The sequence below is a fragment of the Lygodium microphyllum genome, chromosome 23 (genome assembly GCF_053477565.2).
Source record: "Lygodium microphyllum isolate KBCC chromosome 23, Lygodium_microphyllum_v1.1.10, whole genome shotgun sequence".
NCBI lineage: Eukaryota > Viridiplantae > Streptophyta > Polypodiopsida > Schizaeales > Lygodiaceae > Lygodium > Lygodium microphyllum.
The window spans coordinates 111,309,750-111,328,008 of record NC_141157.1 but is presented as its reverse complement, the minus strand read 5'-3'; the positions used below and the strand labels follow the sequence as shown (position 1 = coordinate 111,328,008).

At 40.7% G+C, this 18,259-nt stretch overlaps 1 protein-coding gene across 2 annotated transcripts in view; it reads right to left on the bottom strand.

The window, feature by feature from the left end:
* Positions 1–2,362: 2,362 nt before the first annotated feature.
* Positions 2,363–18,259, bottom strand: part of LOC148016619 (putative ATP-dependent DNA helicase CHR12) — a 46,228-nt gene continuing 30,331 nt past the window's right edge. For both annotated transcript variants that reach the window (XM_087663759.1, XM_087663760.1), the window contains exons 6-14: positions 11,171–11,389; positions 10,932–11,081; positions 10,393–10,857; positions 10,043–10,302; positions 9,677–9,895; positions 9,296–9,503; positions 4,186–4,339; positions 3,494–4,102; positions 2,363–3,414 (exon numbers count right to left, since the gene is read on the bottom strand). In XM_087663759.1, coding sequence (XP_087519885.1) covers positions 2,552–3,414; positions 3,494–4,102; positions 4,186–4,339; positions 9,296–9,503; positions 9,677–9,895; positions 10,043–10,302; positions 10,393–10,857; positions 10,932–11,081; positions 11,171–11,389 — 3,147 coding nt within the window. In that variant the 3' untranslated portion in view covers positions 2,363–2,551. The remainder of the gene's footprint in view (positions 3,415–3,493; positions 4,103–4,185; positions 4,340–9,295; positions 9,504–9,676; positions 9,896–10,042; positions 10,303–10,392; positions 10,858–10,931; positions 11,082–11,170; positions 11,390–18,259) is intronic.

Genomic DNA, 18,259 nt, shown 5'->3' with positions numbered 1-18,259 from the left:
TTAACACGAGGTACCCTTTCTTTTCCTTGCTATATTACCGAAGGACATGAACTCTTATATGACTTGCAAGACTTCAAGGGACCAAGTTGCCCTATTCATATCTAGATGTGAAATTTGCAAGCGAGACAATGTACTTGGGCATTCTTGCCTTTGGCTAGGTGAGCACCTAATTGACAACTTTTGTTTGGTTAAGGGATGGGAGCCTTGCAAAGGTGAACATAGCTTACAATCTCATCATTCAATCGAGATCCAAAGATTGTTTGTGGGAATCATTCACCCAAATTGCCAAAACAAAGCTTTATTGGTGAAGCTCATTGTTAAGAGGTCTTCTTCTAGGCCAGTAGTCGTGGAAGTAAATTATTGTATACTTGCTCTCGGAACATTTGGATCTTGGGTAAAAGCACTTGACTAATCATTAACTTGGCGGAATTGGTTTGGCATTTGTGGATCCATGTTGTTCCCAAAGTGATTAGAAAGATCCCTACTTCACCCTTGAAATTCAATAAAGCTATCTAGTCCTTTACTTTACACAATATGTTCAATTGACATGGCTTCAAGGTAGTCATTCCTTGGAAACTCCTCCCTTATTTGAAGTGTTGCATATGGAAACAAGCTCGCCCTCCATAGGGGACTTTCTATCAGACTCAGTTTGCCATTGTTCGAGTTTGCATGGAAATTTATATATCCTAGCCTTAGCCAGCTAGCTCTAATCACAATTGATAGTAAATGACGCAACCTCTTCTCTCCAACCATCCTTGAGTTCAAAGTTCAACACCACCTTGAGACAAACGACTCATCTCTCATGGGTAGGTTATCCATACAAGTTACTACTACAATGGGACTAATTCAATTTTCTAGATAAACAACATATACTCAAAGGTAAACTTTTCAAGGACTCCAAGAAACCAAGGCCATGATAGATATAGTGTATAAGGGTCTCCCAAGCAAGGCACAAGTCACAAACAGCTCTCAAACCTAGATCGACCTCTTTTCCAACGGAGATCCAAATTCATGATTAGGTTAACCTTCATTATAGAAGACAATAGACCTATATAAAAGGTTATGGATCAGCCAAAGTTCGTGATGTTACGGATGGTACATAGATCCAAACCCATTTACTTGTGTATCAAGGTATCTAATAAAAGATCAATCTGAAGCTAGGCTCCTGAGGCCCTTTCAACTGTAGTGCAACCTAGAGATAAGAAGCCCCTGACCAAGCTTCTTGCCCAAGAGAAACACATCCAACCATAAGCTTCACTGCTAAAGCCTTTGTTTTGGTAATTATAAGATCACTAATGTCTAGGCTCCGAAATTTCAGCTGTATGATGAATCCCGTGCAACCTTGGACCTTCTTGGGTTTCCATCCCTCCTAACTAGCTGAAAGTTCTTAGTAAGGCATCTCACTTGGCAAACACAAGCTCTAAAGAGAGCCCAACAGGTTGCAGAGTACCATTGGCAGAAACAATTGGTTAGCCACCACCACTCTTTGCACACTTTGCCCAAGAGAAACACATCCAACCATAAGCTTCACTGCTAAAGCCTTTGTTTTGGTAATTATAAGATCACTAATGTCTAGGCTCCGAAATTTCAGCTGTATGATGAATCCCGTGCAACCTTGGACCTTCTTGGGTTTCCATCCCTCCTAACTAGCTGAAAGTTCTTAGTAAGGCATCTCACTTGGCAAACACAAGCTCTAAAGAGAGCCCAACAGGTTGCATAGTACCATTGGCAGAAACAATTGGTTAGCCACCACCACTCTTTGTACGCTATGCTCCAACAGTTCCTTTGAAAAAAACCTTACTATACTTCGTAATAATAGAGCAATAGATGAATTTCGTAGCCCAGGTCCTAAACTATATATGCATGACATTTTGCATGGCTCAGTTATTTGGCATGGAACACTGAGATGCCTTTAACTGAGCTATACAAGAACTCCAAGATGCCATTGAGCTATAAATTAACATTGCTATGCATACAATGTTTTCAATGATCTTTCTAATGGTGTTCAGGTTCCTGCATCAGAAGTTGGGAACTTTTTCTTTGCATACATATGAGGTAATTATGATTTTTAGTTAGAATGTGTACTTGCATCGATGAGATTTGGTATCATGTTGCATTGCTGTGAGAACGCATCATCTCCGCTATGTTAAGTGCAAGTGCCATGTAAGCATGCCAATGAAATTTTTGGCCTCCTTGCTTAAGGAATTTATATCATCAAATTTAGCTTTCTTTCATGTGTTCAACTGAAATTCTTTTATCACATTGGCATCATACCACCATCTACCCATGCATGTGAGAGGCAGAGCACAGAGCAAAAACTGAGACACAGGAAATGGAGTAAAACAAGGACAAAACAGGAGAGTGAAAGAGAAGAATGATTGTTTTTAAAATTAAAGGCTGCAGCGCTACAGATTTTCTGCAGGTATATAAATTCACAGCAACAAGTGGTACATGGGAAGGATTACAGCAGATAAAAATATCTAGATTTTATCTGATGCAACTGGTTGCACCTAGGGTTGACAAAGTTACATGCACAACCACAAATGCTGCATCAACAGTCATCACTGTAGTCTTTAAATCCGCCTGTTGAGGAGGTTTGCCCATTGTCTTCATAACTGAAATGACCACTATGACTTCTACGCTTTCGTTTCAAACCCTTCCAATTGAATGTTCCTCCATACTGACTTTGTGGCCCACCACCTGGACTTGATACAATTGATGGTAGCTCCTCTCCATTCAAGACCAACTTTCTTGGGTGCTTCAGCTTTAAAACCTGGAGCTTTTTAGTGGGTCGCTCTTCTTCTTGTGCCGAAACAGTTGGGCCATCAAAGGATGAAATGCTTTCAGATTGTCCCATAGTTTTTCTTTTTCGGCTTGTGTATGTGTCTTGTATATCTTGTGCGCTTCCTCCTTCACTGTATAATGCACTCATTTCCAAAGGGGAATCATTTTCGTAATGATCACTATTTACAGCTTGCTCCATTGTCTGTGATGAACCTAAGCCCTTTTTCACCCTCCTGGACAATTGTGTCTTAACAGCCTCAGAGACATCCTCTCCTTCTTCAAGAGCTTTAAGCCACTGTGAGTCACTAAGAACATCAGTATAGAAGACCTCCTTCCTCCTCCTTTTACCTGAAACTTCAGCACTTCCCAATTTCGTGTCATGTCCAGCCAATCCACTCCTTGTACTGTCAGGAAGGAAGAAAACCCAATCAGGAATTTCATGCTCCTCCATTAGCCTGGACTTGTACTCTTCTTTCTTCCTTCTTTCCTCATCCATCTTCTCAAACAACCAGAACTCCTCGTCGCTTCTTGCAGCAAGGCGGTTGATTTCTCTCTCACTGGGAACATCCGTGCCTAATGAATCAGCACCTCGCCTCATGATCTGCTCCAACAATTCTCGCCTTTCCTGAGCTGGTAAAGATTTAACATGGGTTATACATTTACAAAACAGCAAGTGAAGCAAAAAGGCCAAGGTTAGTAGAGGAAATACCTGTAGATGTTGTGTTGAACAATCCTGCTTGGATCACCTTGGCATCAATCCCCATTTTACTTTTTGCACGGTCAAGGATGTCCTCTTCTATTGTTCCAACACTAGCCAACACAAACACACGAACTTCTTTCTTTTGTCCAATGCGATGCGCCCTATCCTCTGCCTGTTGATCCATTTGTGGGTTCCAGTCACTGTCAAACAAAATTACTGTATCTGCAGTTTGCAAATTCAACCCAAGACCACCTGCGCGCGTACTAAGGAGGAACATAAAGTACGGGGATTCAGGTGCATTAAATTTAGCAAGTAGTGTTCCTCGGTCCTCTGTCTTAGTGGTTCCATCCAATCGCATGTACTTAAAACCTTGGAAATTCAAATATATCTCCAAAATATCTAAAAGCCTGGTCATTTGTGAGAAAAGCAGCACCCTATGGCCTGTCCTCTGTAACTTGGGCAACAAACGATCAAGCAATTCAAACTTCCCTGAAGCACGAATAATCTCATTTTTATGATACATGTTATAATGACCTCCTTCAAGGAAAAGGTAAGGATGGTTGCAACACTTCCTCAATTGCATGGCAGTATTAAGGAGACCTTTTGACTTTCCTGTGCCTGCAGAACACATCTTCAATTATCAATAAATTTGAGAAATATAAAGCAGCAAGAAACTCCATAGACATGAATAGGTAGCTTACCAGAATCAAGTCCAACACGTCCTGATTGTGTGATCTGCTGATAATAAACTCGTTGCCATGCTGACATATCGCACTTCAAAATGACTTGAGCTTTTGTTGGTAAAAACTTTTCAACCTCTGCTTTTTTCCTTCTTAAAAGGAATGGCCTGATCACCTGTACCATTTCAAAAAGCTGTTTTGGTAATCCAAAAAAAGGGGGAAAAAATCTCTCAAAACACCTTCACATAAGTTATAAAACTCTCCACCCCTCCCCCACCCCAAAAATTCCTCCTCTCTCAAGGGACTTACGCATAGTAGTTGCATTGCAAAGACAGTAGGCTCATTTGAAATGCGATCCATAGACTTAAGAGCAATGTGTGTGTGTCAAGTCAGGATTCTGCTGTGCGCGTGCGCACACGCACACGTTCTCATTTGCAATGAACAAGTAAACAGCAAGAGAATTACAACCCTAAGGTACTTAAGTACCACACCAATTGATGGGTGTTCACACAAGGAAAAAACCCTTCTCTGCTAGAAGGTAAAAAGTGTCTGGATAAGGGAGCATTCATACCAAAAGCTACAGGGGAACACAATAAGTGTAACAAACCCCCCTCGAGTGAAAGATGTGAGCACATATAGGGAATCGGCTGATCAATTGCCAAATGTTACTAAGCATAAAGCCTTGCGAAAGGCCTCAAAGTTCTCTCTAGAGAGAGCTTTTGTAAACACATCTACCAAGTTGTCCTATGTAGGGACATGAGCAAAGCGAGAAGATATGCTCTAATGCAATTTACTACAACTTGCAATTGTAGCTTGACTGTAATCCAAATATTATACAACCTTCTCTTACAAAATGAAGCTTGTTGAGAATGTAAAATGGTCTTCAATGTTTGGTATTGCTATAGTGCATGCTTATTGTAAAGGCTCCATAAATCTCGAAGTTGGTCTTTGTGATGGTTCTTGCTTTTTAAAAGTGAATTGTCAATAGGGTTTCAATTCCCACATTCAATCTAGAATATGAAAACACTCTCAACATATTATGAATATTTTCAATTCCCACATTCAACCTAGAATATGAGAACACACAGCATATTATGCACATAATGTATGTAATTACTTAACCTAAGCCCCTATTCATACACATTAATTGACCTTAGCCCCTAAATTGTTTGGCCTTGGCAAAGTGTTCACATGTATGTCTCATGTGTGCAAGGTAACCGTGAAACGCCAAGTGAAACAGTTGAATAATATATAAGAGAGAGTTTTCTTTATAAACAATGAGTTGCAACTTACAAATTTATATCGTGCGAATCCTTTCATGTCAACAAATGATATCTATCCAAACTCTCAAAAGGGTGAGAAAATGTAATTTTTTTCCATTAAAAATATTGTTTCAATCAGCCATTTTCATTTAGGGCGTTTTTGCATTTCACTGAAACGTTTCAGTCATTTCACGTTTCAGCACCAACGGAACGCGTTTTGCGATTGCCATGCAAGTATAGGAATATTGGTCATGCCCTCGACCCCTATACATGTATATACATAATACACAAGCAATCACGATTGTAATAATGTTTCCCTGTCTTGTCACCATGTAGCAATTTACTATCTAGCTTGTACACAATCACTTGGCAGACCATCTAAAGGACATTACTAAGCTGCTTTAGTAGCCATTCTTCATCCCATGCTTCCACTTTGAAGAGTATCTTTGAGGCATGTTCGATCACCCATAATTGAGACATCTATGGTTCCAACACATTTTGGAGTCCTTTGTAACATTTTAAACTCTTGCTCAACTATGAATGAGCATCAAGAGGGGAAATTAAAATTTAAAATGCTATGCAATAAAGTACATGTTGGATGCTTGTATGTCGCCCTAGATTGTTGCCTCAAGGAAGAGAGCAGTCCCTAAAATTTAACACACTACCTCTAAATATCGGCCTAGTTGACATGCTGCATTAGGTTTTCATCTACTTGGCCCAATCTCTCTTCTTCCTCCATTTTTTGGTACCATAGAGGAAGAGAAAGACTACAATAAAAGAAGAGAATGGAAGGAGAAAGTCTCCACTAAACTAAATGTAAGCTGAATACAAAGGACGACTGATCAGCCCCTGCACACAGCCCAATGCATCGATAAGGGCACTGAATCAGGTTGATGATGGATGGTAGCACTGAAAGACAAAAGAAGAGTCCTGAACGTCGAAGTGTGCCAAAACCTGCAAAGGGTGGACTTGTGAATAACCTGCTCAGTGTGGATGCTGCTATAAATAGCCAAAATCAGTCAAATCTGGCCAAGCTGACCTGAAGGCCGCATATATGCTAGCTGACTGCACAACATGAATAAATTAATCAAGAAAAATGTTTTCGCCATTATAAATGCTTGTGACCCCATCCTAGGCAGCGTGAACAAAGTCCAAACTCACTCAAGAAATATATGCATTCAGCTGGAAAACAACCAGCCAATGTGCACACTCCTAAATCCAATTGAAAAAAAAATGCAAGCTCTGGAAAGAGTTGCCTCCTCCCTCAAAACACATGGCAGATTGAGTGTCTAACCTCCTCATGTCCCCATCTAACTCAAACTGAGGCTCACAGGCAAGAGATGACTATGCATGACACACGATTGCTAACACCCCTCTCAGATCCTCGATGTGGGTGAAGACCAAAGAAAACTTGCCCATGTAAATGAAAAAAAAGTTTTTGAGGCTAGGGGGAGAACACAAACACAGAGAAGACTATCATTATTGAATAGTTGACAAGCCATTTCCAACTAACAAGAGATCCTCTAAGAGCTAGTGACATGCCCAAATGAAACTACAACAATTTGAGGGTTGTCTTAGCCAAGCAACATCATATTCAGAGTGTTTAATGGAGGCAGTTTTCATGGTTGTCTAGATAGGGACGCAACAAGCCATTTCCAACTAGCAAGAGATCCTCTAAGACCTAATTACATGCCCAAATGAAACTACAGCAATTTGAGGGTTGTCTTAGCCAAGCAACATCATATTCGGGGTGTTTAATGGAGGCAGTTTTCATGGTTGTCTAGATAGGGACGCAGTTGATTTCTTCCATTTTCTCGCAATGGAAGTCTGAATTTTCTCTCTCTTCAACATTCTCTCTCATCCTCTGAACTATTCTCATCCTTCCTTCGCAATTTCCAACAAAATTAACGATTGGAGGTGGAGATTTTGGCTAATCTCTGCTATACCTAATTTACGAGAAAAATTAGAGTTTTATAACCACCTTGGAAAGCATGCTCAAAAATTGAAAGCCTAGAGACTTGAATTCCAGTCACTGAAATTGGGGCAATTTTAGGAGATTCAAGTGGTCATTCAGCCAGCAAACATTTGGGACTAAATTTGTCACCCAAGGAGTAGAATTGAAGGCCAATCCCCAAGCAAACCAAGGGGCAATTTGGTTTGAAGGCTTGTTGGTCATTTATGACAATAAGATGCAATTGGAGAGCAAAGGAGATTCAAGGAATCTCATTGTATTCCATCCAAATTGCAATTCAACATAAAGAAATACTACAAGGGGTGGCAATTTTGGGGCCAATTAGCTATCCATTGTCCAAGATTAAGTGGTAACATTTGCATTTTCAGTTTATGTGAATTTTATACTTGCTGTCATTGTTGATTTATCACGTCATGACCACCCTCTCCGAGAAGGAAGACTAGTTGCACAAGATATCAATGAGGGCACCAAACTAGGTTGATGATGAATGGCAATACCCGAAGACAGAGAAGAGTCCTTGTATGTCAGAGTGTGCCGACGCCTACAAAGGATGAACCTGTGAATAATATGCCAAATGAGGAGGGTAGCTATAAATACACCCTAGTTGATAACATACATTTCATACTTCCATACTTGTATGGGTATGAAAGTATGACTGAAGGATGATTCAGACCCTCAGGCTGAATCATAGGTTACCCTAATTTTTTTTCTTTAAAAACTCAAAAAATATAAGAATGATAGGTTGAACCTTAATATGAATTATTTACATTTCAACAAAGCTTACATTTGAAGGCACAAGCATAAAAGACATTGAAACTTTACAAGGGCATTGCATGAATTTTAAGATTATAATCAGAGCACACGGGCCACATATGCAGGTAATCTGCAGAAGAAAATGCCAAGACTGCAGGAAAAAACTTCGCCATGCAAAAAGTGGCGATTTTGACCAGTCGGAAGGCGTTTTTTTAAACCCAAAAAATGGCCAAGTATGAAATGGCTTTTCATCTATTTGCATACCAGACATCTGGTATGTTGAATTATACGCATCTGAATCCAACTATGAATACACCAGATCAGCCAAATCTGACCAACCTGATCCTGAAGACTATAAATATGCTGGCCAACTGCACAACATGAATAAAATAATCAAGAAAAATGTTTGTCGCCATCATAAATGTTGGTCAGCCCACCCTGGCCATTGTGAACACAGTCCAGACTCACTGAAAAAGTAACACACTGAGCTGGAAAATAGCCAGCCAGTGTGAACAATCCTAAATCCGACTGAAAACAGAATGCAAGCTCCACAAAGAGCTGCCTTCTCCATCAAAACACATGACAGACTGAGTGTCAAAGCTCCAAATATCCCCATCTGACTTAAACTGACACTTACAGTCAAGAGATACTGTGCATGACACACACGACTGCTAGCACCTTTGGAGATTTGTAACTGCTCTACATGTTGCTCGCTCTTAACCATGTCTCATCTTGAATCCTGCTGTGAGAAAACATCATGGTGCCAACCCATATATCATCATAATCAATTGAGTTGCTCTTTTATCTTCCTACAATTTCTTTACATATTTTACATTGCCTTGTTCAATCACCATTGTGCATGTCCTTGTGATACCGTTATAACTCTCTTTCTTCTCTCCCTTCTCCCTTGATCCACCACACTTCCAACACTAATATCATTGATCATTATCCTCTCCTATGAATCATATATATCCAACACTAATATCATTGATCATTATCCTCTCCTATGAATCATATATAGTTTCTCAAAGAGACAAGGGCAAGTTTTGTGCATACTAATGTGATTGCGTCCTAACTGATAAATATTTACTTTTCCTTAAATAGAGTACAAATTCTGGCATTATATAATAGTAAACCTTCAAACCTGATGAAGTCGTCGTATGACAAGGAGTTGTTCCTCTTCTGTTAACGACACTTCCGAAGGATCTGCAAATGGGGCATTGAACCATTCCTCGAAATTTGCACAGGAATTAAATATAGCAGGCAGCAAGAAATTTAAGAGAGACCAAAGCTCTTGGAGACTATTTTGTATTGGAGTTCCTGTCAAAAGAAGCCTCCGGCGAATATGATAACTGCAGCCAGATTCAGTCAAATTGACATCAGCTTCAGGCCGGAGCTCAAGAGCAAAAATGCATGTTTATTTGCATGATCCATATTGTGTGCACGTGGGTGCATGTGTATTGCATTCATGCGCACATGTAATTTTCCACATTGCTGTGCTCAAGTAATTTCAATTCAAACTTACCCATTTACTAGAGTACGAGACAAGATACAGTCACGGTTTTTCAACCGGTGCCCCTCATCAACAATCATGTAGTGCCAATGTATCTTCTTCAAAAATGCTTTGTCCCGCATGATTAAATCGTAATGAGTGATTAAAACATTAAATCTTCCCTCTTCTTTGTATAAATCCCTCAAGTCTTTGCGGTCAATACGGCGTCCATCGTACAGAACTATAGCAATACTGGAGGTTGTTTTGCATCAGGTTACGAAATCAATATAATACCAAGGAAACTACTTGTAAATGAAGTCTAGCTTATGTTCTTTTACACTTTGATCATGATTTTAACAAAAAAGGAATAAGTGGGAAGTTCCCAATGCAGCCCATTACCTTGGTGCCCAAGTGGCAAATTCATAAGCCCAATTGGGAAGAACTGCCTTCGGTGCTATGATGAGATGTGGGCCAGTTAATCCTTTGTTTTCCATCAAATATGCCAATAGAGCTATTGTTTGAATGGTTTTTCCAAGCCCCATTTCATCAGCCAATATGCCATTCAAGTTGTTATTGTACAGAGACAACATCCACTGCAAACCTTCTAGCTGATATGGTCGCAACTCTCCGCCTGTTAGCATAACAGGCTGCTTGGTAACCTGAAAACGCATGGATTTTCATAATTCAGTTGTTTGTCAAAATATTCCCGCAAAAAGCCTAAACCACCTGAGATCCCAACTCAAAAATACCTTTTCCTCAATGGAGTGAACTAAAGAGTTGTATTGTCTTTGACCCTCAAGTAGGTCTCTTTTCTTCAAGGACCCCTCTCCATCATAATCTCCATTGGCTTCATGATGTCCTTCTAAATCACCAGTGCTTTTCTCTTTAATGTTTTGATGAGGCATTTCTCCCTTATCCTCACCAGCTTCCTGCTTTTTGTGCCTCGGAGAAGAAAGATCTTTCCCTCCTTCCTTACTTTTGTCTTTGCTCTTCTCTTTCTTCACATTATCTGCCCTGTCTGCATCCTTTTGCATAAGAACCATGGCACCCAAACGTTGCAACAGCTCGTCAGTCTTTTCCAAAAGTGTTGTAAGCCGTTCATTCTTGCTTTCCTCAACCATGCGCATGTACGCTTCTTGATCATCTGCTCTCAAAGCTTGATACCTTAATCTTTCAGCACGAGTTACCCGCTGCCTTTGCTTTGCATGCCAAGCCTGCATAAACATGCACTCACATTAGCTTGGAAATTAGAACATCAAAAAGAACCCACTGTATTTGTATGAGAGACCTGAATGCTGTCATTTCGCTGTTTTCTTCTTTTCAAAGCAGCCTGCCCTTGTAGCTGCATCTCCCGAACAAAGTTAAGCAATTCATTGAAGAACTTCCTTTTTCTTACAGCAATTCTTGCTTGCTCTTCTTCTTCTAGACACCTCTGCCTCTGCAAATACACAAAAAATATAATGAATGGAAAACTCCACCTTTAAACGGCAGGAACTAGAAAACAAACCACCAAAAAAAAAAGCTTACCTCTGCTTCTCTTTTGCGCCGAAGCCTTTCATCAGCTTCAGTAGGTGATAATCCTGAGGTTATTCCATCCCCGTGCAATGCACCAAAGAAAGATGATGGTGTACGAGCAAGGCGCATAAGCCCCCAGTCAAACAAATATTTGTTGACACTAGAACAAGTCTGTTGTAGATGCACTTCAGCTATGACATCAGACCGAACCTTCTTTTGTAAGGCAGCCAGCTTGTGAAAGTGAAAAGCCAAACAAAATGTCAGAATGCCTATAGCAAGTATGAATGTTCTCTCAACTTACTTCATGATTAAGCTTATGACACAATATTCAGGGCCATAATTTTTACTTCTGAAACAATGTAGCTTTAAAGATATACTTTTGATAAATACCAAAGCCTCATTAGGAATTTACAATTTTACATATCATTGGATCAAGGTTTGTTCAATATCTTCTCCCTAGCCTGATCAAAACAGACAGATGGGTTTTGCTGAAGGTTTTGTACTTTAAACATAACAACTAGCATAACCAAGTCCTCAAACTAGTTAGCCTATTCTAATGTAAGGCATCTCACCCTAGATTCATAGGACAACCCTTTTGGTAGTCAACTAGGTTCATCAAAAAGGACCAATCAAATTTGGATTTGAGGCAAAGGGCCAACTAGAGGATCTAGGTCTACCTCATAGGGGAAGCATGGTGCATTCTAAAGCTATCTAGTCAAGTTCAATGTGTACCCTTGGTGCCAGCTAGTATGTCTTCCTAACAAACCAATCCCACACTTGGTTTAAAGAGAGTGATGCTTTTCCCTTACCAATCAAGCATAGCCGCCATACCATTGTGAGCAAAACACAAGGAAACCCTACGACCAATCTAGGAGCTTATGAAGCAACAGTAGGGTTTGTAGTGGAGAAGGCAAAGAGTACAACAAATACAAATAATGAATGAGCTCAAAGATCAGCGAATGAATGAAACAAATCTAATGACGATACAATGGGGCCTCAAGTCTCCATGTCTCTAGGACCAAGGCTAAGGCACGAGTCATGGAGTTTGGAGTTGACAAAGTGGCTCAAGATGACTACACTATCCTCGCTAATCGAGGTAACAACACCTGTAGAAGGAGGACGCTCTATGGAAGGAGTAAAACACAGTCCTCCGAGTAGGGGGGTGTCGAAGAAGACACTAGATGAAGGTGGAAAGCAGTGAAGGGAGCGACTACAATCATCCATAGTTTTGTGATGATGAAGAATGATCCCTAGAGGCTTTACTAGCAAAAAAGCAAGTGCATCTTGATGGAAAAGACCTATAGGGACAAAATGAGGTTATCTACTAATGGATAGAGCCTCCAGAAGGTAGGGTTATTACTGTAGCAAGTGTGCCATGTAAAGAGATGGTAGGGTTTGAAGAGGAGGCGACAGACCACACGACAAATATTGATAGTGAATGAAGTCAAAAACACGGAAAATGAATGAAAGGATGAATCGTATACAATGATGATATAATCGGTGGCTGTAACCGGCCTGTTCACAGGGAAGGGCGGTAGTGTACAACCAAAATATATAAATGATTTCACCCAATTTAACAGTCGCCCACTTTACCTGAACTTAAAGACACAGAATCAAGAAGACATACAGGAAGCTAGAATGCTCCTGTTGCAACACATACACCTTGTTGGCCCCTAAGTTAGGCGCCCCTTGCGGTATTTCTTTATTTTTACAAAGAGAAAGTACAATGGGCTGTCTTTCACCTATTCTCGGTGAAATTTGACAACATAACAGTACAATTACTAACCCAAATCAAGTTGACCAGGAGGGGAAACTCTGCCCAAGTCTGAATCTTCTGGTTGGAGTGCAGAATTGACCATTTCAGCCTGCTGTAACTACTGGTTCAGACCTGTTCTGAAACCTGTTTACAACTCATATCGTTCCCTGTACTGTTCAGCCCACTGTAATTACTCGTTCAGACCTGTTCTGACACCTATTTTCAGCTTGTATTGATCCCTGTACTGTTCTCCAACATCTGTGCCAAATGCCCCTTGATTCTGGCATCAATTGGGCTCTGAATTAACCTCTAAACAGTCCAAAATCTGTACTGATTTAGTGCTGTTTCAGACACTTGCTTGGTGAGGTTATCACCCTCACCTGTCCCTGCTGGGACAGCATACAACTGCTCCTGTTCCTGGAGAAAGGAGGCTCTTGCCTCATGAAAAAACAGCATATTCCACACAGCTGTACTTGAATCAGAAGAAAGGCCCTTGATTCTGCAGCATAACCATACTGTCAGGGAGAGAGAGTGAGAGAGTAGGAAGCAAGCTTAAGTCATAGACAAGGTAGACCAGCTCTCAAGAGCTCTCTATCTGCAGCAATCCATCTCCCTTTCACAAAATGAGCCCCCCATGCATTGAAACTTGTTTTTGTGCTGCCCTCTCTCTCTCTTTTGGGAATTTATGCCCAAATTGTGACACATGGCATGCATGTAACAATTTTCCTGTTTAAACCTTTCGGTCTAAAATTCTCCATCCTCGGTTCAAAATTTGACCTCGACACAGACCAGAGGATTAATCCTCGTACAAAAACGAAGATAATGACGCGAACAGATTCTAGGGTCCAAAAATAGTAACTCCCTAAATTTTAGGAGTTGCTTCCATTGCATCCCACTAGTCTTGTGACCATCTTTGCAGACTATGGCTACATCCGAATTTGTAATGTAGTTCAACTGAAAGTGAATTTCCACTGATGACCCCACATGGATTAATCTCTTGAAGATTTGTCCATCTTCACTTTGAACTAGTCTCTTCCAGGCTAGTTCTTCAACACACTTGTCCATATACACTTTCACAAGTCTCTTCCAGGCTTGTCAATCTACAGTGCCATCAGTCTCTTCCAGACTTGTACTGGACCTTAACTGTCTAGTCTTGACTCACTAGACATTCCTGTCTGTTTCACATACTAGCCATGCAACTCAGACGTTTAGATTTCAAGAGGGATCCTTCCAAAAAGAAAAACCAAACAAAATATATAATAAAGAAATCAACAAAAAGGTAGTAGTTGTCACAGTCTTGTGACATACCTCCCTCTCCAAATCGCAAACATCCTCGTTTGCATGAATGTCATACATGCTTCCAGCTAACCCAGTGAACTTACACTTGGCAGCACATGTACAACACATACATGCTATCAGTCAACATTGTGTATTGAACACACTGTTAACACATGTATGTTCTAACTGTGAAACATGGCAAACTATCATCATGTGACTCCACATCACTGTTTCCAAACATAGTGGCCAGTACACCACAATGTCCCCATAGTGGCAGACTCTCATTTGATGACTCCACATCACCCTAACTAGAGATCTAGTGGCCGGTATATCAAAATGATATCCCCCCTGAGTCAATTCACAGAATACATGCCCCATCGAGTAACCATTGTTATAACATGTATTCAATTCAATAGAAGTAAAAACTGTATTCTTGCAAGCAATACTTACTTCTTTAGCACTGAGAAAACCATATGGATACAATAAGTGTTAACCTGTACAAAATCTGTTTCTGTACATATTTTTTTTCTTAAGCAATTGTCACTTTGACAATCTATTTCAACTTAGAGATACAAGGGGTCAAGGTAGGTTGCAAGCGAAATGCTTCAAGGTAAAGTTCCAACACATTAGGTGACTCTGCAAGTTCACCTTCGTCCATCCACTTAGCATCTATAGATGGATAGTTCTTGAACTTAACCAAATACCTTCTAGCAACCTTGCCTTTCACTTTCCTTTCTTTGTGTGCCAATCTATTCTGGAACAAAAAAATCATCAAGTTCCTCAACTTCGGGCTGTTCCTCAGCTGGCATATCTTCTAGCACATCACCCACAGTCTAAGAAGACTTACATGGAAACCATTATGAATCTTCCAATTGTCAGGCAATTTCAGCCTATAGCTGACATCACTAATCTTCTCTGTTACTTGAAAAGGCCCATAGTATCGCATACTAAGTTTAGTGAAAAGACTTTCCTTGCCTTTCCGCTTCTTTAAGCGTGCCTTTTCTAACCGCAACAATACCCAATCACCAAGTGAAAATATCAATTCACGACGGTGATGATCAGCAACTTTCTTTTGCTTTGCCTGAGTCCTTTCAAGGGCATGCTTAACTTTCTGATACATTTCACCCATACTTTGCACATACTGATCTGCCTGAAAGATCTTATCCTTTGTGTGCAAAATGGGAGGAACCTTTTTACCACCTTCAACAATTTCAAAAGGGGCTTTGCCTGTTGACGAATGCACAATATTATTGTATGCATACTCGACCAAAGGCAAATACTGCTCCCACTTTGACTTGTGCTCTGACACATAGCACTTAAGCAAATCCAAGACAGTAGAATTTGCCTCTTCTAACTGTCCATCAGTCTGTGGATGAAATGACGATGAGAACTTAAGCGTTGTGCCCATGTTCTCAAATATGCCTCTCCAGAATAGACTTGTCATCCGTGGATCACGGTCACTGACAATAGACTGTGGCATACCATGATACTTGAAGACATTGCACATAAACAAACATGCCATCTGATCTGGTTTTATCTTCTTCCTGACAGGAATGAAATGAGCCTGTTTGCTAAACCTGCAAATAATAGTCCATATCCCATCATTTCTTGTCTGTGTCCTTGGAAGATCAAAGATAAAATCCATAGCTATGCTTTCCCATGGTTTATCTGGAATAGGCAATGGCTGTAAAAGCCCTCGTGCTTTTTACCTATCAAACTTGACCTTCTGGCAAATCAAGCAGTGCCACACAAAAGCATCCACGTCTCTTCTCAAAGTAGGCCAATAAAAGAATGTCTCTATTGCTTTGACTATTGCATCAATACCACGATGCCCTGCATATGGTGGAGAATGACTCTCTGTCATAACTTTCCGTCTCAATGGCATAGTCACACATAGTCTCCCATGCATCAACATAAAACCATCCTTGAGAAGATAATGCTCATGATGTTGTCCATTGACAAGCTGATCAAAGATCCTTGCAAAATCTTCATCATCAGCATACTGTTCCTTCATATCATCAAGCTCATGATGATAAGGAATTAGCACAGCTGAAATTTGTGGCTTCCTTGACAAAGCATCAGCCACAACATTCTTTTTGCCTTCCACATGCACAATCTGAAAATGGAACATTGACAAGAAGTTTGCCCAACGCATGTGCTTTTCTGACAGCTTAGTCTGAGTTAAGAAATAACGCAATGTCTGATGATCTGTCTGGACAACAAAATCTGCCCCAAGTAGGTAGTGTTTCCAACAAGTAAGCGCATGAATCACAGCCAGCAATTCTTTCTCATAGACCTGCATAGTCCTCTCTGGCCCTCGCAAGATTCTGCTTTCATAAGCCACTACCCGGCCATCTTGCATTAGCACTGCACCAATGCTATTGCCACAGGCATCACACTGGACAACAAATGACTTCCTAAGATCTGGCAGAATGATCATTGGACTAGAAGTCATCTTTTCTTTAAGAAGATTAAAAGCTGCAATCTCTTTCTGTGTCCACTGGAAAGGGATTCCTTTCTTCTGTAAAGCATGTAAAGGTGAAGCAATCTCTGCAAAATTACGAATGAACCTCCTGTAATAAGAACACAAACCCAAGAAGCTTCTAACATCATGGACAATCTTCAGATCTGGCCATGTTCTAATTGCTTCAACCTTAGCAGGATCCATTCGGACACCATCCTTTGACACTATGTGCCCCAGGAACTGGATTTCTCCCAAGAAGAACTCACCCTTCTTCCCATTGATAAGCAACCTATTACTGCAAAGCTCATCAAAGACTGCTTTCAAGTGTTCTCTATGCTCCTGTTCATTCTTTGAAAAGACAATCATGTCATCAAAGAATGTGCCAACAAACTGCCTGTATGGACCAAAAATCCTGTCCATCATTCGATTAAACGTAGCAGGAGCATTAGTAAGTCCAAATGGCATTACCAAGAACTCATAGAGACCAAACGTGGTCCTAAATGCACTCTTATGCACATCCTCTTGCTTAATCCTGATCTAATGGTATCCACTCTTCAAAACTATCCTGCTGAAAATTGGCGCTCCTTTCAAACGGTCAAGGATGTCGTCAATCCTTGGAATGGGGAACCTGTTCTTGATGGTACTCTTGTTCAACGCTCGGTAATCTATGCACATGCGCCAAGAGCCATCCTTCTTTTACACTAAGAGCACTGGTGAGCAAAAAGGAGATGAACTTGGCTGAATCAGCCCTTTTTCTAGGAGCTCATTCACCTGGCTCAATATCTCTTTCTATTGGGCTGCACTAACCCTATACGGAGGTCTATTTGGTGGCCTACTGCCTGGCACCAAATCTATTGCATGATCCTCAAACCTCTCTGGTGGCAACTGTGATGGTAATGAGTCAGAAAAACAATCACTGAACTGAGACAGGAAAGCAGACCTATCTCTATCTAACATAGATAAATTTGACTCATCATTATCCTTGACATCACGTGCAAAAATCAAGTACACAGAAAGATGATTCTTTATTACAGATGTAATGGTAGAAGCCGATACAACACGTACAGACTCTCCTTTAAGCTTCACACCAAGCACATGAGTCTTTCCCCTATGTTCCAAAGTCAATGTCTTGTTAAAGGCATCCATCACACCATGCTTTCTGAACATCCATGGCATTCCCAACAAGACACCATAGCCTTCAAGTGGCATGATATAAAATTCTTCTGCATCAACATAAGACGGTATATGAAGACCCAGCTGTCCAAGAATGGGTGTCACAGACTCTGAGTGACCAGGACATGCCAACCCTGCCTCTGCTGTGTAGCCCATCTCATCTACTCTGATGCCCAAAGTAGAAGCCAACTCTGGTGAGATAAAGTTTGCCTTAGCTCCAGGATCAAAGAAAATAAGTGCATGTTGATCCCTAACTTTACCCCAAGCTCTGCAAAGCTCATTAGCATCCGAGTATGGCTTGTCTCCCAGCATATCTAGCACTAAACCTGCTGAAGGTTTGGGCTTCTTTCCTTTCCTGTCCCCTTTATCATCATCAACTGATCTCTTATTCTTGTCCGGACAGTTAGACGCAATATGACCAGTCTGCTCA